General features: G+C 42.7%; 2 protein-coding genes across 7 annotated transcripts in view; one reads left to right on the forward strand and one right to left on the reverse strand.

The window, feature by feature from the left end:
• klhl32 (kelch-like family member 32) overlaps positions 1-3342 on the forward strand; it is a 31161-nt gene extending 27819 nt beyond the window's left edge. For all 5 annotated transcript variants that reach the window (XM_037075931.1, XM_037075927.1, XM_037075929.1 and 2 more), the window contains 2 exons: positions 775-869; positions 1989-3342. In XM_037075931.1, coding sequence (XP_036931826.1) covers positions 775-869; positions 1989-2150 — 257 coding nt within the window. In that variant the 3' untranslated portion in view covers positions 2151-3342. The remainder of the gene's footprint in view (positions 1-774; positions 870-1988) is intronic.
• Positions 3343-3887: 545 nt separating this feature from the next.
• Positions 3888-23800, reverse strand: mms22l (MMS22-like, DNA repair protein). 2 transcript variants are annotated; one of them, XM_037074055.1, is made up of 26 exons: positions 23667-23800; positions 22838-23029; positions 22430-22555; positions 22236-22288; positions 20850-20937; positions 20446-20623; positions 20101-20194; positions 19610-19740; positions 18693-18806; positions 18137-18313; positions 17398-17460; positions 17179-17298; positions 16595-16830; positions 14253-14469; positions 13822-14111; positions 9619-9800; positions 9123-9273; positions 7932-8071; positions 7332-7474; positions 6773-6929; positions 6467-6612; positions 6174-6385; positions 5766-5932; positions 5134-5230; positions 4790-4957; positions 3888-4643 (listed from the first exon to the last, which is right to left on the reverse strand). In XM_037074055.1, the coding sequence occupies exons 2-26, from the start codon at positions 23008-23010 to the stop codon at positions 4568-4570; spliced, it is 3699 nt and encodes a 1232-aa protein (XP_036929950.1). In that variant the 5' UTR covers positions 23011-23029; positions 23667-23800; the 3' UTR covers positions 3888-4567. The 2 variants fall into 2 exon arrangements, with proteins under 2 accessions (XP_036929950.1, XP_036929951.1); XM_037074056.1 differs by having other exon boundaries at positions 23620-23756.
• Between the last annotated feature and the right edge of the window lie 9 nt (positions 23801-23809).

Raw genomic sequence — 23809 nt, forward strand, 5'->3', positions numbered from 1 at the left:
ATATACATATATAATTATATTATAATGAAAACATGATCAAGAAAACTATATTTAGTTTGTGCCAGTAGACCGCCATGAATCCCACACACTAGACCTTCTGTGTTACAGAGAAGTACTTCAGGGGAATTAATTCTATTTACTGAGGCCACAGTGTGCTTTTAACTCTGAATGTACTGTATGGGTGGAAACATAGGATGAGGAAAGCTCTGCATTCTCATTAGATAGAAACATAACACACGATGGCTCCCTGCTGGTTGTGAGTAGGTGGCAGGATGATATACAATGTAAACACGTATATATCTCTACTTTGGACCGATGGGCATGCATCCACTATAGCCTCCATGCTGGTGGAGGTGGCACTCCATCCCACCTCCACCAGCCTGGACCCAGAGGCACTAGAGGCACAGTTTATCATGCACACACCGTGCTCTAGGACGTGGTCATTCACTCTCTCGCTCCATGTCACAGTGTTCGGCAGAGGCTCGCGAGGTTTAGGTTCAGGTGACTTTACTACTCCTCCCTCCTCCTCTACTCCTGCGTGACTTTCCTCTTTTGTTCCGGGACCGTCTCCTCCAATTATATCTGTAAAAGTTGAAGGCAAAGTCACAGCAAAGAGAGCGGGAGCTCAATCTTGGCTCTCCGTACACACCCGCCCTTGCCCCATCTTCCTCCATTTATCTCCCTCTCTGCCTCTCGGGGGACGTGGAAGTCATATTGTCTGAATGCCCTCTGCTTGTGAACAGTGAAACAACCTGCCGGCTCTGTCCTCCCCAGGTCAAAACGAGTCCGGAGTTGCGGTCCATGATGACAGGATCTATGTGGTCGGAGGATATTCCATTTGGACCAACGAGCCTCTGGCGTGCATTCAGGTGAGAGATGCGGCTTTTACATTTGGACCTCGTAACAGTCGTGGCACGTCAGAATGATCAGATAAAGTGATAGGAATTCAGCTTTTCTACTGATAACATCCTGCACATCCAGTGAAGTGAAACAGCAGCACATTCATTCTAAAATAAGTGTTGGAATTAATGAAACGATACATCGCGTATAGTCAAACAAGGGGCCATGCATACAGTCCTCCGTGGATATCTGAACTTTGTGGTAAAGTGAAGTGGGAGAAGGAAGTAGAAAGGGAGAAATGGCTGGAACATACATAAAATTCAGTTCACTACCCTAGGGTTCTGGTTAATGGAGGGATTTCTGTAAATAATGTGATGATTGTTTCACCAGCCTTGTGGTTTATATATACAAACCCAACTCAAAGCTCATGGCAAACATTTTCTACAAATATTACGCTTAGCAAGTAAAAAGGGCAAGAAATTGGATCGGAAAGCTGATTGTTAAAGAAGCATATGCTGGAGAGAAAAGGTCCGAGGTAGGATAAAAAGATTTAGTCCACTCTGCCCTTATGTTTTCGCTTCACCCTGCCCCCAATCTTTCTCTGTTTTTCCAAGCTCTTCGTATGTAAAAATTGTAGCTGTATGCTCAGGTGACCTGGAGCACGAAACCCCAAGTTGCTCCTTGCACCTTGCGTGGGTGTGTGCGTGCGGATGGAGGTGGAAACATTATTAACTCGCTATTCTACAGAGAGGTATATTAGATTCACACTGTTAACACAGTGGAGCCCTCTCGCCTTAACGAGGAACTGAATGTTTCCATGCTTCCTCAAAATCAAATATGATATGTCTGTGTTGTGTTGATTCTGAAGCGATGACTGATCTACTGTTGGGGACACTTGGACACTGGCTTTAGAAATCCCATCCTTAGCTGGATTATCTTACAGTCAGTTTTTCCGTGGGAAGTTCTTTGGACCAAAGTGACAAACAAACCGCCCATTTTAGAAACTCACATAGCCATCCTCACAACATGGCTAAATACTACTTCTACGACACGGCCCACTAAATCATATCCTGTATATCCAAACCAGTGTCCCTGAAGGTATTTTATAAGGAAAATGACATATTACCATTTAAATTTCCTGTTTCCAGGTGCTGGATCTGAGCACAGAAGGGAAGGAGGAGGTTTTCTACGGGCCGACGCTGCCATTCGCCTCCAATGGGATAGCGACGTGTTTCCTCCCGGCTCCTTACTTCACCTGCCCAAACCTACAGACTCTGCAAGTACCCCATCACAGGATAGGTGCCGTTTAAACCGCTGATGAACAAAACGTCAGGAAACACGAACACGTAACCGGAGAATGGAGGATTTCAACCCGGCTCTTGGCCGTCGGTATTCACAAACGTGACTGACACAGCTGCACCCATTGTATCACACTGGAACCTGCCATCTCCGTCACACGAGTGTACAGGGATTTCTCTGAGACCCAAATGTAATAACAATACTATCCTGAACTATGAGAGCCATGTTATTCTGCAAGCTTCTAGGAAACTGGAAAAAAAAAAAAGCAGCTGTCTCAATAATACAGCATATCTGTTGTATTTCCCCAAAGACCGGGACTCTACTCATGATGTCCGGTGAAGATGTGACGAGCAAGTTGAGAAAAAAAAAAATAACTCCGGGGGGATTTGAATTCCCTAAGAAGACAGGAACAAAATGCCAATCCTATTACCAATTAAGTGACTTGTGGTAAGCAGACATTACTGAATTGCTCAAATGTTGTTTTTTTGTAACCCATTATAGGGCTGTAGGAGCTTTTCTCTGTGTACCATTTCCATCGAACCTCTATAATCACTTTGGTGGCCTGAAAAACGCGTGCAGGATGTTTTTCCAAGATATACATCACAAAGCCTGTTTTCTCATTAACTCGCATGTACTTTGAAATTACAGATTGGTTCACCAGGTGTCAAGAGCATAAAGGCCGAAACTCATCAGTGCATAAAGTTCTGGTTTTTTTTTTAATTTCAAATACGTTAAAAACAAAAACAAAAAAACAACAAAAAAAGAGACTTGATTTTTCTGCCACAGCAGTGACACAGTACTGTATGTGTGATATCAACCCGTGAGATTTTTATAATGCTCAGGACCTAAGACTGTTTCTGTTTAAATGAATGTCTGGATATCGTTGTCATTCAGAGAATATCTGTTGAATAATCTCCAAAACAACCCTGAAACCGAAGAAGCTGGGACCCTGTGTAAAACATAAATAAAAAACAATGCGATCAACCGCACACAAACTGCTTATCCAGCGGCTTCAGGATAGGCACGTTTTATGTTTTAGACAGCATCCCAACCTTTTTGCAATCTGGGTTGTATAATAACACTTCTAATGAGATTGAGAGAAAAATTTGATCCCTGCACTTCCCCCGTCTGTCCAAAACAACATGTGTCTGAAAGAGTACGTGGAACATTTTCAGAATAAAGGAGTTACATGAATAAATTGCAGTGGTGTGCACTGGACTGTTAATAGCTACACTAGAAAGTGAATTACTTCACAGCAATAGATAACTAGTTTAAAGCATCTCCTCTCCTGCTTTCCCTTTGCTTCTCTGACCACCTCTGATACTGAAAAGGAATGCGGTACAGCAGAAAGCTGCTAACATGAAGCGATGCAATGCAGTTTGATGAGGCTGGAAAATGACTAGCAATGACAGAAAATGGGACTTGGTGATTGTGGGAGACAGGAGTGAGACTTCATGTGATTAGGTGCAAACTAAAGCCGGATTGCAAGAGATTGCTGCGACTTGGAAAGGCGAGAGAGAGAATTGGAACAAACAGTACTTCTCTCCTTTACTCTCCCTTTTTTTTTTCACCACTGAACTCTTTGGGCTCGCCCACGACTGTCATCAAATCTGTAATTGAGAGTGCCAACTGAGTAGAGACGGATCCAGCACCTGATGGTATAAGCACAAATAGTCTGTGCTCACTTCAGTGCTCACATTCCTCACTTTTTTCACTATAGAACTGAAATGAAAAGGTGGAGAGACGGGTACATGAGCATATTCATATTTATTGTCACATTTTATTTCATTAAGAGTGTCTGCCAAACAGGCAAGGCTGCGCTTTCTTTACAATATGTACATTATGTACAACCTGATAATTGGATCATGTCAGACATGTCAAGTAGAGCTGATGAGGTGCTTTGAAACATTCACAGTTGCATGTATCCATGCTGTGACTTTCTAGCATTCTACAGCAGCAGATAACGACCACAGATAATAACATTAGGGCTGCAACTAACGATTCTTTTCATTATGTATTAAATTGTTTAGTCTGTGTGAAAAATGGTCATCACAATTTCCCAGAACATAATGTGATATCTTCAAATCGGTCCAAAAGCATATACTTCATCTAATGTCAAAACTGACAAGAAATGTAGAACATTCTTATATTTAAGAAGCTGCACCCAGAAAATGTTTGACATTTTTGCTTGAAAAATGACTGAAACAATTAATCAATTTCTTTCAATCCCCTAATCCATTCATTGACTAATTGTAGCTAATTGACACTAAACCTTCATATTTTGTAAGATACTCCTGTAAGGCAGCACTGTAATGCCCTTTTCTGGTGATTTGGCACCAAAAAAAGAAGGCTGGAATGACTAACAAGTGATTCTTGGAGCTGGCGACATGTTCTGGAGCTGGTCCTTGTTTTTCTTTTTTTTTTAACTTCAGTCCGCTTCCAGACTGGTTATTTCTGCCTGCCCACTCTCCCCAAGGAGGCACAGCAACTTCCTATATGCACTCCTGTTGCACAGAGAGATGGAGAAGTTACATTAGTGGACACATTGAAGAAAAAAAAAAAAAAAAGCCAGTAGGTGACACCTGTTCATTGTCTAGACGACATAAAAATAGTTGAAGGCTTCCAGGACGTGATTCATGGGATTGCTCACCTCAAGGCGATGTTCTTGCCCAGTCCTCTCTTGTGTTCAGTGTTTCTCAGGCTGACAGACATGTCTGGAACGAGAGCTCGAACCACGGCGGGATCTAAAACAGCCACCGTCTCCAGGACACTGTACACCTGCCTGTCGTACACTCCCTCATTCTCCTCCACAAACGACCTAGGAGCATTTGGATTACACAAACGATAAAAAGCATGAAGGATTAAAAAGGCCTTTAATGTTACGCACACAGTTTTACTACAGAGCCAGTATCAAGCTTTGTGCTCCCTGTGAACAACGCAACGCAGCTCTAATGCAGGTGCAGATATTTATTGCTAGACATTATTGTCAATTACCGCAAGACAGTGATCATCTGCTCACACGGTCCCTCTGTAGACGCAGCAGCACATCGCTCCACCACAAGCTGCAAGGCATCTGTGCTCATCTTCCTCACTGCACAGGAAAAGAAAAAAAAAAAGAAAGAAAAAACAGAGCATCAGTGATTACTATAAACACAAACTTGATTGTCAAAATGTGTTCCTTTCACTATAATTTACCCCAAAGTGAGGATTGATGAAAATTGTAAGCGTTAAAGATGTGTTTGCAACCATCTTGCTGATAGTAAGTACTATGATTATAGCATTTATTGAGCTGATGCTGAATGAAGTCACAACAAATGCAGGCCTGCTCAGATTTATTTTGAAAAACTCAGACAAACATTACGCCAGTTGGGACTGAGTATCAGGGAATGTAGGGACCCTCCCTTTAAAAACTGGGGTGACACCACATGAGGATGGTCTGGTATTTCTTTGTTGCTGTGTAGATAACTGAAAGATCTCCTTCTTAGCTTTCAATTTGGTTGATCGACCCCTAGATTGCAAGATTAGGATATTCTGTAGACCAGTTTGGGCCATGTTAGGCAATGCTGGCCAAAGAACACACACAATCTGGAAAGCAGTCAAACACTATGTAGAAAAACTACTCTTACCCTGCAGTTCGTTGACCAGCATGATGCAGCGCAGCAGAGAGGGGAGGGGCAGAGTGAGGAGGGCGGGATCTGAGTCAACGTTTCGTCTCAGAAGCTCAGAGAGGAACATGAGGACTGACGCTAGCCGAGGTGGAGGGGCGTGACCTTTAAACTGCAGGAAACTCTCACTGTAAATAGGAAAGAGGCATGTAAGTCATGTAAGAATTATAATTCATAAGACTAAAATTGAGTAAACAAAAATGAAATTGAAGCTTAATTTGTTTCAGTCCTGCTTGAATTTGGCATTGTTCGACTTCGGTCAACCTTAGACTATGAAACATGCTGATTTGTTGGACAAAAGTCCTCACCACACAAAGCCAGGTGGCTAGTGGGCCATGATTGGCAAGCAACATCCCAGTTTCCACCTACCAGAGCACCTCCAGGATGGTCCTCCTCAGTGCTGCTCCCCGGCTCGTTGGGTTGGCCTCGCAGGCGCTCAGAAGCACTGGGTGGTTGGTGATGATGCCCATGGAAGGTGACGCGGGCAAGAAATGGTCCAGATATCTGCGAGTGACAGAGCGGAGCTGCTGCTTCAGGTAGACACCCTGAGACTGAGACACGCTGGAGGCCACCGACAGACCCTGGAGGAGAATACATTCAAAGTGTCAGAATGATAAGGTCTTCTGCGCGTCCGAGAGTGTACAATATATGTTTCTTCTAACCTGTAGATACAGAGGCAGGCTGTTCCTGACTGCTTTGTCCTGCTGTGTGAGGTGGTGGGGAAGCAGCAGCACGTCCACAATGCGAAACAGCAGCTGCTGGGCTTTAGACGTGGCCAGCAGGGGGCTCCAGTGCTTCACTATACAACCTGAATAAAACAGAGAAGCTCATAAATCCAGACACACAACAGTAATGACTCCTTACTACTGTCTGTGACTTGCAGCATACTGTTAAAGTAAAGAGACAACGTACTCCTGAAGCTTAGTCTTTTGTGTAATGTGTCTGAAGTATAGAGGCTCTGCACTTACCCACAGCCCAGTAGGCCAGCTGCATTCCCTCTTGGTTCTTGTTGACCAGGGAAGGTTTGATATGTTTGAGGATGTCACCAATGTAGTCCAGGGCTCTGGTCACCATGGCTGAACGCTCAGACAAAAGCTGCAGCCCACTGTACACACAGCCTAGAGCCTGAACCCACGAGAAATCAGATAAGAAAATACATTTATGGAAATACTTGCATGTAAATATCGGCTGCAGTAGTAGAGACCAGAGATGACAGTGATGTGCTGACCATACATCACAGATATTGCAGACTTGAGTAAAGGTGTAGGGATGAATTTTACTGAGATATGCAGAGTACTGTAGGTCTTATACATATAAATGAAGGAGAAGGGTACAAACTCAAGCATTAGAAGACATTAAATTGTAAATCATAGACATTCTACAGAAACTCAACTTTTCTCCTGCAGCTGACAGCGGGAATGTCTCACTAAGTGCTTCTTTTAACACTAAATCCTAGAGTAACTCACTGCAGATATACAATGCTACTAGGTGCACCTTTGTTGACACCCTAAACAGACAACAGTGTACCTTCACAAACATCTCCAGGACTGAAGTGGGCTCTAGCCTGGTGCTTGTAGGCTGGAGGCCTGCTCTCTGCAGCAAACTGTCCACCTCATGAAGCCTCAGCACAAGACGGGTCAGTTCACACAACTGCTCCTCCAAAGCCCGGCCTGAAAGCATTACAATGCAATTACATACCTATCACTTACCTCTAATACTAAACTAATAGGTAAAGGTAACCAGCCTATCATTAAGGTTAGCTCATTAAGCTTCAGGAACTCCGAGTATGGCAACATTCCTATAATCTGTTGTCAGGACATTTGTTGCAACTTTCCCTAATTTGGATTCAGATTTTAAGGCGTTAAAGAAAACCTGGTTCAAATTATAAATGGCATTTATGACTTTATGTCACCTAGAATGATAAAACCCCATTTAATGTGTGTTACTAGCTGTCCAATATTTTGGGTATACCTTAGAAGTGATTATATGAAATGTATACATTTTCCTGAAACCTCCCATCTCACAATCCTTATATACCTGCAGCTAAATTAATCTTGCCTGGTGTGTAACCTATAGTTATCTTATTTTTATGTTTTTTAAATCCCATTGTAGACTCAGTGGTGTTACCTGTTTTGCTGTCAGATCCATCTGGGTTCTTATGAAGGTGTTGCTGCAGAATGCAGCGGAGCCAGGCCCTCACTGACAGACTTTGTGCTGAACCGGACACGATGACAGAAGAATCGCTGCTGAGTGAGGACACTAGCTCACTGAAAAAGACAAATGTAAAGTGTGTAGTTATAGACAGCTGCTGGATGCACTGCTCTTGTGAACTGCTGTTGAAGATGTGAAGAAATATCAAACATGTGAGTGCCAAATTCTTTCACAAATTAACATTAATGTCAGTGTTAAAATTCACATTTTAGGCCTCCAGTTGCTGCCTGAAGTTGTTATTTTTTGTCTTCTAGCAGGAGAAAGTTTATACCACGACACAATCTTTATCTAAAAAATGTGAAAAAACATTAAAATCCACTAGTCTCAAAACATAAAATGTCTCTTCACATCCGATTTCCAAAACTTTACATACACTTCATAATGGAGAGTTTAGAAGGAAAGAGGGATATGAATATTCCTGTCTAAGGTGTGATCATTTAATAACATTTCTGCATGACTGAAACCATTGCTTCCTTTTATAAATCACATACTGCTAAAAGCTCAAACTGTACCAAATGGAGGCTTGGCAGGCTGGTACTCATAAACAACAAATATGAGGAGTGTCCTTGTTCTTGGCTTTATATTCAGGTGTAGCCTCTTAACATCACTTGGCACTGTCTGAAGAGGACCTTTGAGGGTGAAGTAGTCACGTTGTTTTGTACCCTTGAGTGTTATTTTGAAGATGAACTACACTTTGTATTCAGTTTAGAGGCATGGGTGCAATTTCTCCATTAAAACCTATTCTGATAACACCAAGGACACTCACTGTCTAATTCGTTAATTACATAGCACCAAAATACCAACAGGACTTGTTGAAAAACCATTCTGTAAACTTGCAACTACGATGATGAAGCTTGATGGCCAACATGTACAGAAGTGTAGATCATCTCTATCTGGCTGACCTCGTGTTTTACCCATCAGGAATGGTGTGATAAAAATGCTTTGAGATTGAGTTACAGCCAAGTGAAGCCAAGTCAGTTTTACTTATATAGCCCAAAATCACATATCAGATTGCCTCAGTGGGCTTTACAATCTGTACAGTGTATGATACCCCCTGATCTCAGACCCCTTTAGACATGAGGGGTAGACATTAAAGCCTAACTGTACCTGTTTTGGAGCAGATGGGGAAGGTAGCGAGTCACTAGAAGTGGGTGAACCATATCGTCCCAGCCGAAGCTTTGCATGATGGACTGGACTGGACTGGGCTGAAGGTCCTGTGGGGCAGAGCTGGGCAGATCAAAGGCCAACAGGGTGAAGCCTGAGGAAGACAAAATGATTTCAGATAAGTTTGTAGACATGCAAATATAGTTTAATATGTGTAAGCATAAACAAGATTATTTTTCAAGATGCTCTAACATTCTCTAGAAATCTTTAAAGCATCATATCCTCTACCCTAATGTTCTTCTCTCGGCCAAACTGCCATTCAAATGCTCTGCCTTCATGTAAAATGATGGCATTAACTCAAAATAATCATCGGCCATCTCAGATCCATTTTGGTTGAACTCTTGTCCAAAACTCTGTACTGCACTCCCCCGCCCTGTCCTCCTCCAGCCTTTTCTTCCCTCCATTCAGTGTCTCGTTCATTCCTGTGGGCGTAACTGACCTGCAGCAGCATCTGCCAGCTGTGCTGGAGGGGTCTGAGAGAGGCGTAGGCTGCGCAGGAAGGGGAAGAAGTGCGCCCAGAGTGCTGCTGCTACCGCTAGGTGGCGCTCTTTCACCACACTGGTGGTAGCAGGAGCCCAAGCTGAGGTGGGTGCTGACTGGACACTGCGCTGGTGGACCCGTCTGAAAGGACATGGACAGACACACACACACACACACATATAAAGCAGATAAACAAATCTATCCGATGCAAAAAACCAAACACTGGTTCCCTCTTGTGTACAACACCCACACCCTCCAACTCCGCCCTCGACTTTCTCAAATCCTTTTGCTCCCCCGTTTCTCTCTTTCACTCCTTCTTCATGTGTTTTTCCTCTCTTCTCTCCTGGGGGATTACTGGGTGCGGCGGTGCGCTGCAGTGTGGAGCAGAGCAGGGTGGAGGCAGAGGTGGGGAAGGAGAGGAGGATATTATAGGCATAGAGTGGAGCCTAATGCTGATCCCCTGTACACAGACTATACTTTGGCTCTCCTGGCTCATCCCTGGCCCTGGCCCCAGCCGCTATAGCAGCCCCACAGTGGCTGGCATTAGCCCAGATAAGCAGCTGAAGGAGCTGTAATCTCATTTAGACTGGAGATGATCCTCCTGTCCCCCTCATTCGCCCGGACGGGGGTGTAGGGAAAGCGGGGTTGAGGTGTGCTGGGGAAGGAGGAAAGGATGGAGGAACTAGTAACTCCCCCCCTCCGCCTTCAATCCCATCCTCAACCGCACACTCTCTACCATGGCTGGGGTGCGCGCGCGCACACACACACACACACACACACACACACACACCTCAGCAGTGCCTTCCCTTCCAGCAAGGTTGCATCTAATCCAGAGAGAGCTGAGACAATCGATTAGAGTCTGAATTCATTAGCCTCGTTACTACTGCGGAATGGGCCTTTCACACCCATCAACCCTCATTGTACAAGACATCGTCAGAGACCCCACTTAATCCTCCTCACTGCGGCTTCTTACATTGTGTACACACAAACACACACACACAATGCCAACACACCATTAGAGACCCCATTTAACCTTTCCCCCAGCTGCATCCAACATGCAGACACAGAATAATCAAATATAGCATCCTAATAATGACACAAGCACACACCCGGGCACAAGATGAACTTTGGTATTGTCCATGCACCTCTACCTCTAAAAGATATACACAGGTGTCACCATATCTAAATCTCTTGGAAGTAACCTAACAGTAGTTGTCCTTGAAATTGAAAAGAAAGGCTCCATATCCGGTAAAAGGTCTTAATGCTCACAAAGGGAAACGCTTCACAGAGAGGCTTTTTTTTTTCTAAGCCAAGGAGATGGGGATTAATTGTTTATACCAAAAACAGATCCAACATGGTGTGCCAATGCCAGCTCACCTCATCAACCAGCGACACCCCCTACCCCTCCCACAGCAGAGGGTCATGGGAAGGAATAAAACTGAGGAATTATGCCTGGGACTGGCTTTTTGCCTCAGCGCCATGGCGATGGCTATCAAGAGTGAATGTTCGGACCCTCCGCTGCCTCAGCCATTGGCAGAATAATTCTCTTAATGTGTGCAGATTCCACACGGCTCTCAGTAGACATAATGATGCACAGGCTAAATTTGCCAGGCTACATAATTGCCCATTAATTGTGTCACAGAAAAGGCATTAATCACAAAGAGATACCGAGAATTGCCAGGCCGAAGAATTATGTTTAATTTGGCGGGACGGATTTGAAAGAGAGAGCATGGTACTTTTTTATTTGGTTAAATGGGTCAGCGTGGTCCGGGCCATAACACACAGGGCCTCTGGGAGTTCTCTTCTTCTCGCTCTCCTTGGCCATTAATGTGCAAATGTGTGCCCTCCAACCCCCCGACTTCTGAGATGGGAAGTTTGGGAATTAGCAAAGCTAACGAGATATCATGTTATGGGAGCTCGGCACTGAAATAGGAGAGGAGCACACGTAGGTTAGTGTTTCACTTTTTGGTGTGTGGGCAGGTGTGTATGTGTGCGTGTGTCTGTGTGTGTCGGGTGGAGACGGTGGTATGTAGACGCTGGGCAATTTAAGCAATCACACACCTACATGAATCAGTGTGGAGGGCTCCGCAATACTTAACTTTACAATGTTCTTATTCAAGTGTTGCAGCTCAATTATTAACCTTTTGTAAGCAATTTAAGTATAAAGTGGCAGTAATACTTAGTGCTTAATAAAACCCCAGAAGAAGACTGTATAGTCTAGGGGTGTAAAAACAATTTAGGAAACTGGGGCTGTAATTAACGATTATTTTCACTCTTGATTAACTAATTCTTTGTTTGGTCAATAAAATGTCAGAAAATGGTAAAAAAAAAAAAAAAAGGAAAAACAGAAAAGAAAATGTCCAATTTTGTCAACAACCCAAAGATATTCAGTATTCTGTCATAGAGGAGTAAGACCGAATGACATCTGGCTGGTAAAACAGAGCCTAAAGGTTGGTGATTTTTCATTTTACATGGGCAAGGCAGCAATTCCATATAAATATAAATAAATATATATATATAAATATAAATATATATAAATATATATATATAAATATATAAATATATATATATATATATATATATATATATATATATATATATATATATATCTCTATATATATATACACACACACACACACACACACACACACACACACACACACACACACACACACACACACACGGAATTTTACTAATTTTGCCCATTTGAAAATGTCATTTAAATAGTCTTCTTGTACAGCTACTTGCGGTTTGTTTTGGCCTCTTTTGTAAATTGAACAGAAGGGTTATATTGAAACTTGAATTGGTAGAGAAACTCAGTTGCTACATTAGGGTTGCAACTAACTATTATTTTCACTGTCAATTGATGTGTCAAGTACTTTGTAAATTAATGTCTCTTAAAAATTTCAGAAAATGATGTCGATCAGTGTTTTCCAAAGTTTAAGATGTAAAATGTCTTGTTTTTTTCACAAACCAAAAATAATTCAGTTTACTGACATAGACAAGTAAGGGAACCTGCAAATAATCACATTTTAAAAGCTGGAATGAGAGAATCTGGGTTTTTTAATCTTAAAAATGTCACAAACAGCTTAGTCGACTATCAGAATAGTTGGTGATTATTTTGATAGCTGATAATTAATCAATAATTTGATGATGCAGCTGCATACTACATCTATGCCAAGACACTTCTGAACAATACCCAGTCCTAGTACTCGCTTCAGTTTACATACTTCCATGAAGACAGTCATGTCTTTTGATATCTATTGCACCATTGTGTTAACACTGAAAACTTAACTATGTTTGGACAAGACTTCAATTACATTTTTGAAAATATTGGTCTAAATAAGGATTCAACAAGCTTTTAAGCACTAGGTAATTTTAAGCATATTAAGTTCTACTTGCGATAATAATGGTTAATATGAAAAGTGATCGATTATTGCAAACTTAAAGACTGCCAACCAAAGCAAAACTCAGCTCTTTAAACAAAGAATTTAACTGAGAGGCTACAGTAGAGGATCACACATCCTTCCTCACAGACCCTCCAGTCTCACCTGATTTGTATCTATTGTGGCTTCTGTTCCCGCCTCTACCTGCTCACATAAACAGACACTGTTTCAGCTGTGGCTCTCTGACCTTCAGCTGGGGTCGATGGTGTAACCAACACCCGTGTCCTACAGCTGAACTCGTCCTGACGCCCTACTGACCACAGTCTCTCAGTACGCCAACAGCACTGCTGCCGTCCCCATGACGGCAGGAGGGTCCATCGAGGGTCCCTTGGGCCTGTAACTCTACTCAGAGCTCCACCAGCACCTGGTGAGGGTGACCTGGGGGCCACTAGGTCTACTGAGACTAACAGGGGCCTCAACGCAACACAGGGTCTTTACAGACGCTCATTCCAGCTGACAGCACAATTCACCTATTGTCAGTATGAGAAGTTAGGGGACTCTGGGATGGGTAGGGAAGAGCAGAAGAGATCACTCTCCTCTGCTGTATCCACTTATCAGATTTTAATAAAAGCTTAGCTTGGCCTTGGCCAGAAAACATTGTCTGAATGTGTCCACTACCTGTGAGGGAGCAGCTATCAGTGAAGTAAAAGAATGAGAAAAACTGTGAGACTAAGAGATACCTGACAGCCTGTAAGTATTTACACCAGCCATCTCACCTGAGCTGGGTGAGGACGATCTGCAGGAAGCCCAGGGCAGAACTGAGCTCTGATAGGCGGCAAGCAGGCAACAACCAATCAAACCCTTCGTTGAGAAGCTTTTCCTCCGATAAGCTGAGAGTGGGGCTTGTCTCGAACACCTCAGCTACACCCTCCAGGTATGAGCCAAGGGGTCCCCAGAGGGCAAGTTTGCGAGAGACCTCTGTGGTCTTGTTGTAGAACTCTTTGGCTGTTTCATTAAAGGACGAGGCCAGCCAGCTGGCCTGTGCACCAACATCCAGACCCCTCTCCTGGGAAAAAAGTCAGATGAGGCAAGACAAAATCTTGAATTTGAACAGAGCCTTTTTTTTTTCAAACAATACATTTCCAGATTAGGGTTGCAATTATTAACAATTATTAACTACAATTACATTTCTCATTAACAAAAATACCTGGAACAATAACAGCAGCGATAACTGTCCCCTCCAGATCAGTGTGCGGTGCCCAGGGGGGCAGTTAGTAGGCAGGAAGCCCAGCAGCTCACAGGCCCTGCTCGCCACATCCTCCAGCTCCACCTGCCTGGCCACCACCAGAAACAGCAACAAGAAGTTCATGAGGCCCATCTCTGACAGCTCCTGCATCTTCTTTGAGGAGAATTTGGAATAAATCCTGGAAACATAAGAGAACAATAGAGGCAGGGAAGAGATGAAGTTGGTTAAAACGTGGCACAAGGGACGGTCAGCTAGAGGGGAAAATGAGTCAGAGACAGGGATGTGATCAAGATCAGTGTCTGCTCTTTGCAATTTCTTTTTTAAAAAAATATTAATTCAAAATTTTCTTCACTTCCACTGACAAAGTCTTCAGAGGTGATTTGTTCTTCTTAAACCCCTGACATTAAATGCTGACTAACTGAACTTTCCACCCCCACCGAGCACCACGCCACCTGCCTCCATCACCCTCCCAGCTCCAGGGGAGAGGCCTAGCTGCCCAGTCTGTGCGTGTGTGCATGCGTGTGTGTGTGTCTGTGTGTGTGTTTGAGAGAGAGAGAAAGAGAAATCGAGAGAGGGAGTAAGCAGGATCTAACAGCGTGCTGGGTGGTTCTCTCACCCAGCACGCTGTTAGATCCTGCGGGCACTGTGGAGAAATGCCTTTAAAGATCATGTTAAATGTCAGAGACACTCAGACACACAGCAGTAGGCGCTTGGTCCCTCTCTCTACAGCCAAACCAATTTACTGCAACACCAGAGAGAGATCAATAAAACCACACACACACATGCATTGCCACACATCCAGCTCTGTCTGCCCGCCTGGCAGGAAAACACAGAAAGCTGGAGCCCCCCCTTCTTTTTTTACACCCCACCTCCCAAACACAGATGCAGCCCACACAGGTGAGAGGAGCTGCTGTTTGGGTCAAAACACAAACAGCAAGCATCCCGAGACAAACTCGGTGTAAGAAGTATGACTGATAAAGGAGTGGAGAGGAAGTGAGAAAGACCAGGTTAACACTGAAATCAGCTTAGTTACACCCACAGAGGACTATAAAAGGAGAAGGTGGCCAAGCATGCAGTCAGAGTGTGAGGGGAGGGAGATTTAAATAGATGAATGGGTAATATGTAACAGGGATATAAGCAGCGCGCTGGGAAGCAGCAGTGGGGATTTTCTGTGTTCTCCAAACCTGTCGGTCTGTTTGTTTATTCCGGACAGCTTTTTTTTCCGGAGGCGAGCAGATGCTTCTAACTCCCGGCGTTGGAGATCAACATGCTCGTCGCGGGTGTCCCGCAGAGCCCGGCCAGGAGTAGGAACGCTGCCGAAACGTTGCAGCGATACAGTCGGCACGCCTCATGCCTCCTGAGGGGGAGGAGGTATTCGTGGGGGGAGGGGGGGGGGGGGAATCTGGACCTGTCCCAGCCCAGTGTGGCTGTTGCCAGACTGCCTACCACCCACATCTCCCCACTCCCCACCACCCAAGCTCCCCTCTCTATCCGTGTTGGAAACCAACACAGCTTCGTTAAGGCGAATTAACCGCCACGCTCGTTAGCTAATTAGCCCCCATGTCTGCAGTGCTACTGAGCACATTCCAGACAGAGGGAAGTCATTAGGCGGATTTATCTGTGGCTGCCTCTCTCTGGCGCCCCGCCGGCCGGGGATATAGGATGGTCCAGCGCTCGGATCTGATGTGCACATTAGCTTCTCATCATACCACTCTTCTTACTTACTTTCCTCCAAAAAGACACCCTCTCCCTCCATCCAATGGCCTGTAACACACTCTGAAACCATGTCACAGCCCTAGGGAGCAGGTGCAGTGTGTGTGTTTGTGTGTATCAGTAGGAGGCTCCTTGGCTGTGGTCTGTGCTGAAGAGCAGGTGGTTGACTCTTGAGACACCTGCTCCACTGGGGGGCCTGAGTAAATATCAAAGACGCACTGGGAGACTGCGGTGCACCTGGCACGCACACAAACAAGACTGAAATGCATGCCAGTGTGCAAACACACATGTTGTTTATGTATTCATGCAAGTATGCACCTACACACACATAAATCCAAACAGCACACTAAACACATCACACATTAGAAGATCAAGGGTAAAAGGCAATCCTACAAAGCCTAGTCCTGATTAGTAACCATTTCTCACAGCTTCTACTCCATGTCTTCCCTTTTATCTTCTCTTCCTCTGAAAAAACTACATGCTATACGGTTTTGAGTCCACGGCCTGGCCGTGAGACCTAGTTTTCACGGTGGAAGTGGATATGAAGGCGCAAGAACTGGAAAGCCTCCCAGCCTTCTCTCCATCCGTACCTTCCTTTGATCTGTCTCTGTGGGACTCCACCAGCCCTGTCCTGGGCAAGGCACAGGGCCAGCACTCGGAGGAAGATGTGGAAGGAGTTGGCTGAACGGTAGAGCTGGGTGTGTCCTGGAGAGCTGAGGTGAAAAGGGGAGCAGCAGTTTCGGGCCTGCTCCAGCAGAGCCTGAGGCGTCTTATACAGAGTGCCCACGCCAGACATCCCAAGCCAGGGCACAGTGAATGAAGCACTCTGGGGCAAAGGGAAATAAGATAATGTAACTGTACAGGCCAAAGCTAAATGATTGCATGATTTGTCTCTATTGATGGAAGACCAAATACAGCAACATTTTAAATAATATACTGTGTTGTAAATAAAAAAAACATCACATATCTAAAAGATCAGAGATATGTTATAACTTGTTACTCTCTTACACAGAGTAAATCTGAGAATCTCAGCAACAAGAAAACAAAAATGAAACATACAATGGCTAAGCAGTAAAAGGACATTTCTCAAAAAGTGGTGGTAAGGATAATCTATATAACTAATGTGATCTAAAGGTGGTTAATTTCTTTGTTTCGTCTGAAGGTTTATACTCACCAGATTCCTGCTGTAATACTCCCAGAGGGTGGAGACTGCACTGGTGCTCGGCTCCCACAGCAGACAGAGACTGAGACAGCAGTGGACATGCATCCTGACCTGCTCCTCGGCAAGACTTCCCTGTTATTAAATACACATAAACGAATTGCATGATTTACAATGACAAATATGAAAACTATGGTATTATTATTGTAACTTGAAACTAGAAACACTGCTGACCTTGGGGTTGCATGTTAACTTAAGCAGCTCCTCCACAAAAGTCCAGTTATCCCCCAGATGTTTCTGTGAGTGCAGATACAACAAAAAGATATGTACAAACAGTATCAAATGACACCTATTAGAATCATTCCTCTTAATATGGGAATAACTGGTGAAAAGTCATTGTGTCATTGCATTTGTATTTAAGACTATTAAACGCAGACGACGAATCTGTCACCATCAGTCTCAGATAATTTTCAATGAAAAGTACATTTTTTGTCTTTTTATTTACATGTCTACTTAGTGCACAATCTCATCTATTGATAAAGTACTCAGAAAAAAATGTTTCTGACTTATTTGAGAACTGCAGAAGCCTCTTGGATGAAAGGAGAAATGTCTTTAAATCTGCAACTTCTGTAGAGAATTTTTGTTTTTACATTGCACTACCTGGATGAAATGATTTGCTTATGTTCATTTTTTGTGAAAAAACAAAACAAAACAAACAAAAACAAGAACATGAGAACATTAAAATAAGAACTGAGCTTTTCAGATACTGAGCAACACGTCTGGTTAAATCTGAGATCTTGGGTAACAACTTCAATTCAAACAAAGTGAATTTACAAAAATTCCCAGACTTCCCAGTCATGTCTCAGTATTTCATGGTGGCGACCTTGTGATACATACGCTTTTATATTCCTACCCAGGTTATATTGCAGTGCAACCTCTTAACATGTCAATCATGTGAGTCTCAGTCTCTTACCTCATTCTGGAGTGTGCCATTACGATTGTATTGGCCCAACATCGCTAAATGAGTGACCAGCCACCATGTGAATCCCAGAGGGTCCTTACAGTGTACGGGGAGGCCACTGAATTGCTCTGCTGCTGGCTTCCCAGAAACCAGAGGCCTCAACAACAAGTTCATGTAGCTCCAGAAAGACTAGAGGGAAACACACAGTGTTTAAATTAGCATGGACAGAGTCATATTATATTGTATGACTGAACACTAGGGCTGCAGCTAACAAGTTTTCACTGTCGATTAACCTGTGGCTTATTATCACAACTGACTAATTGCTTTGTCTATAAAAAGAATTTTGAAAAAAATCTGCAATGCAAAGAATATCCATTTACTATCATAAATGACAAAGAAAAGGAGCAAATCCTAGCATTGAAAAAGCTGGAACCAGAAAATGTTTGTCATTTTTGCTTGAAAAACAACAAAAAATAAAGAAAAAAGAATTGATTAGCAAGACATCTAGCATTAAAACAATTTGGGCTAATCGTTTAAGCTCTAGTGAACATGTGTATATATGTGTTACCTGCGTGTGCAACACTTTATTCCTGTGCTCCAGAAGGTGCATGAGCAGGACCCACAGCTCCTTGGTGCAGCAGCAGAGATAGTGATGGCTGCTCAGTGCCTCCGTAGGCCTCACCTATAAATGAACAGGATCCATTTACACAAAATGAGCACCAACTGCAGATCTATTCTACATTTATGCATGAGGTCTGTCACTGACATAAAGTTTAAACAATGACCTGACTAAATTTTGTCATACTATAATTACTCTGCATGTAGAAGTATGGTTTATTATTATTCATATCCAAGAAGACTACCCAATTAATCCAATTATTACTGAAATCTCAAGATGGCAAAGCGCAATACTGAAATGGCAAAAAGCTGCAAGGTAAAATGTTTGACGAAACAGCATTATAATGAAGTACTGTAGTGCTGCAGCAATGCCTTGGCCCACATATCTTCAAATGTAAGAAAACATGTTTGCTTGGAAGAGACCCGAAACAAGTGTCACATCATCATGGCTTCAATAGGTTATTCAGTGGAAATGAAAATTGGTATATAAAATTACCCTTCCCACTAAACACAAATCAAATTGCCTCTGAAATATCTTTCAAAATAAATGGCAATGATTGCATGATTTTTATATTCATTTTCTGGGGCCCTAATGTCCAGTACTGATGCTGTTTGTGAGGCTTTTCCACTCTAAAAGGGATTATATTCTGGTGAAAACATTTTTCTGGGCATGTCAGAAGCCAAATTCATTTTCCGTATTTGCCATCCCTGGTTTCAACTACCGGTAAGTACTAAATGTGGTAATAAACATATTCAATATGAGGATAGCAGTTTTTTCTAATAAAAAAAAAACAAAAAACAACAACATAGAAATACCACTGGCACAGCTCAGCATTAAGATGTAATAAGTTGTGGCCAGCCGCCCACCTTGCTGTATTTGCCTATAGCCAGACCAGTGAGGTCACACAGCAGACTGCACAGGTGCTCTTCAAACAGGCTTGTATCAGTCAGATTTTCTCCCGTCAGGTTCACAAACTGGTGGGCGTACACCACCTGGCCTGGAGAAAAGTACAGGTACAATTACAAAAATCTATGATAATGACTAAGTATGAGCTGTAAGTCAGAGGATTATTGTCCACTGCGCTGTTGTGTCACACAGCAGCCAGTGAACAAACCTTTAAACTGTCTTGTATGAAGAGAGAATAGGTGGTCCTTGTAGCTATAACCATGCAACAAGTCGACACTTGTTATATAGTTTTCCTCCCACAATAGGTTTAACAGTGTTTCAAATGAATTGGATTCCAATACTACAAGTGCAATCAGTGTCTCTAAACTGCCACATGAAACAAATTGCAGCTCACATTTCAGCATCCTTACTTTCAATTTCCCGTCTTAGCATTCTATTGCAGGAAGCGTACCTTGCATCTTGTGGCCAAGTACGTGAAGGATCTCTAAGACTGACCAGTGGATGTCAAGATGAAGGTGTAGCAGATGCCAAGAGGGAGGAAAAATCTGTAGGAGAGCACCAAGTTCAGTGTCAACAGTAGAAAAAAATTCCACTGACAATGTCTTTTCAGGATAAAGCAAGATGTTCTGGGTGAACCCTTCAGAACAGATCATATGATTCATCCCTCACAGCAGTTTAAATTATTTCCTTTTTTTTGTAAAGCTTACTACATTTACAGCTTCCATAATATAGTCACACTGTTTCAAAGGCCTTTACAACAGCACTCAGTGCCTATGTAACACACACACACACACACCTTTCCCTGGTTAGACATAGTGAAGGCACTCTGAACATTGGAAGGCAGGTCTTTGAGTCGTCCTATCAGGAGGGTGATGCCGAATAACTCCTCCAGAAGAGCAGAGGGGAGCTGAGCCTCCAGCACCTCATAGGGGTGAAGGTGGCTTGTGTCTAGGAAGCTGGATGGTTCTAGGTACCTGAACAGATAAAGGGCATGCATTTCCAAATAAACAGACAAAACCAGTAAATGCAGTGTTTATAAAAATGTTGTGATGGCACGGTTTTTGCACAGCCCAGGACAGGAAGGCTCTACAGCAGGTGATTAAAACTGCCAAGAACATCACTACCGATCTACAGAGAGCCCAAAATAATGTTTAAATAAGTCGTATTAGTGTAGCTTACATTAAATGTGTAAAAAATTACCTGTGCAAGAAGACTTTGACATACTGAAGAAATGAAACACACTGCTGTCTCAGTTCCTCTGCTTCATAGTGGAGGTTGCCTGCTTGACCTGCAACACATGACGGATGATGTGGGCTGCATTGTTAATATTATGTAAAACACGCCCACTTCATCAGATATCAGTTATGACTCAGACACTTGAACTGAGCTCAACAAAGTCTTTATGGTAAACTCCATTGTTCGAACAGCTGATTATAAATGTGCTCACTACAACAAATTGCACTATTACACTCATGTTTATATCTTTAATCGCCCCTGTTCTTCTTGACACGTTCTTGGTACACCAGATACAAACACTCAATACTGAAACAGAATTCAAACATCAAAATGATCAGAATTGCTACTTAGGCTCAAATATTCTCCAAGAATATTTCTCAATCTGTAATAATTGGCCATCTTTCCAATGCCACTCACAACAAAATCTCACCAGATTAACCACTGCCATTAGCTGGCCACCTTAGCTCAGTTAGCAAGCGGTCCAGACTGGGAGTGTTATTACAGAACATGACATGCTTTGGCTAAATAGTTGCATGCTGACTTCAGTAGATATCTCTGCAGCACAATGATGTCTTTATGAAGAAATAACAGATCTGATGTGATGTCATTCTGTTGAAAACTTAATTTAATATTTGAATGTTTTAAAAATAAATTCTTTCATAATACACCTTTAAAGACAAATCACAATGCAATTATTTTGACATTACGATAGCACTATGATTCAGGATTTGTTCAAATTAGTTTTTCACTGAAAAACTTTTAAAGACATGATGACTGACATTTGCTGGAAACTGTAGTAAACAAAAAGGCTTTCTTAGAATTTCCTGGAGAATAAGATTTGTAGGCCAGGGCATCTCTGAAGCCCTTCACTGTTATGCTGTTATGTCACACATTTTACATTTATCATAAATTTGCAATGATTTTGACATGGTACTTTACATTTTGATAATATTAACAATTGTAATTGTTAATAGCCTTACTCACTGATTAGACCAACTCAACCTAAAGGTCTCTGGTTCAAGCCACATTTCCGATGATATGATTTCAAGTTCCTAATTTGAAACGTCTAAGGGAGCACTGTCAATTTTTTTCAGATTATTTCCCTTTCTGGGTGTTAATGGAAAACTGGAATCCACTCTCGGCATTTAGCATATTAAAATCACTATTTCCTGTTTACTCTACTGACATTATCTAATGGTTTGCTAACGTACATGAACGTACCTTGCTAAGACATAAGATGTCTGTTTATGAAAGCCAATAATGGCTTACAGTATGGATAAAATACTGACACAAAAGTTTATACAACAGATTATTACATGGATTATGGATAACATTTTGCAAAAATCTTACCAAAGTCATGTGAGCTTGACTGAACCAAGGTCTCCAGCCTATAAACTTTTTGTCTGAAATATAACAAAGACCAATTAAGACCAGTGATGTGTATGCAAATGAGACGTGCTAGACATTGTATAAAAAGGAACAAACAAGACTTGTGTTTATCTAAAAGCAAACTTTGATGAGATCTGTTTGACATCCTGGCTTACCTGAAAAGACCAAAGAGTAGCTTTGTAGATTCTACAAGCGCTGTCTCTGTAACCCAGGGGAAGCCAAATAGCTCAACAGTGTCTGTCTCATACTCTGCAGGGGCCGGGTCAAGACGCAACAGCAGCCTATGGAGTGGATGTAGGTACATTCAGTGAGGCCACAAACACCTCTACCACTAATCCATCGCAGTGGTGGAGACAATGATTTTAGTTGTTATGCTCAAAGCATCAATAACTGACACACAGCAATGTGTGTTTTCATAAAAAATGACCCAGTTACTCTGGATACATCACTGATGCTACATGTTCATTGGAGCCATTTCTCTGACACAGAATGTGCAGGGTGAAAACTGCTGACCTCGAGGTTGCAATTTCTTTGTTATATTGGTGAACTGACAGTGACTGTACCTTTTGAGGGAGCCTCTAGCAGTGTATCCCTCTGTGGGGAGTGCTCCAGCGGGATCCTCCTTTGTTTCAGAACAGCAAAAGCAAGGCGGTCGGGCTGCCATCAACTCACACATACTGTCTGCTGTGAAGGGGGAAACTGGTGGTGTGAGGGACTCGCTGAAGTCATCTGCCATGCTGCACAATCAGTGTTCCCTTTAATGACAATAACACGGGGGAGACATTACAAGATTGTTACACAAAACAGGATCAGCATGTTGGTAAAGAAAAAAGTGGCAGGCATTCACATACTGTATGGAAAGGACACACTGTACAAAAGTAGAATTAATATAAGCATACTATGTTTTAGACTATACTGTAACTTTTTTAACATTACAATATAAGATGGAAAAGTGTTTTATGTAAGTGTTCTGCTATTTTAACAGAAGCTGCCATTTTTTCAGCAGATGTCTGACAAACGTGACAAGGGGCGCATTACAAACGATGCTAGCTTTAAAACCACTCGGTAATGTTAACATGAATGTTAAAAGGCTACCTCGCGATACAGCTCACAAGACACGAGTGTGTAAAATTATCCGCAGCAGTTAAAACAGGTGTAATTCCTCTACATTAAATGAGGCGACATCGTCATTATGTTGGAATAAACCTTTTAATTTAACGTCCTTGGGATAAACTAACGTTAGCTACTTAGCGTTAACTTAGTAGTATGCTAGCTGGTATCTGCATTGAGTGCACTGTTAGCATTAGTAAACAGAAACAGCAGGATTTCTAAAAGGGAAACTAACCGCAGCAGCGCCTCGAGAAAGACAGATGACACCGAAACATGACAAACCTCGTATTTCGCTTCTTATGTGGTATAATTTTCCGTAATCGCAAAGGAAAGCATGAAGTTTACTGTTCTGTCACCACTTTGTTTGGGTTTTCAGTCCGTCCCGCGCGTCCAAAGCGCGCATGCGTGCCACCGCCCCGCACCCG

Source organism: Acanthopagrus latus, chromosome 17, assembly GCF_904848185.1.
Source record: "Acanthopagrus latus isolate v.2019 chromosome 17, fAcaLat1.1, whole genome shotgun sequence".
Taxonomy (NCBI): Eukaryota; Metazoa; Chordata; class Actinopteri; order Spariformes; family Sparidae; genus Acanthopagrus; species Acanthopagrus latus.

Bases quoted from the DNA above. Each gene is read 5' to 3' on its own strand.
- mms22l (XM_037074055.1), bottom strand. From the start codon at position 23,010: ATGGCAGATGACTTCAGCGAGTCCCTCACACCACCAGTTTCCCCCTTC. The intron at 22,556-22,837 runs GTACAGTCACTG...TCCACTCCATAG, and splicing joins GCTAGAGGCTCCCTCAAAAG to GCTGCTGTTGCGTCTTGACC. The intron at 7,475-7,931 runs GTAACACCACTG...TAATGCTTTCAG, and splicing joins TGGATCTGACAGCAAAACAG to GCCGGGCTTTGGAGGAGCAG.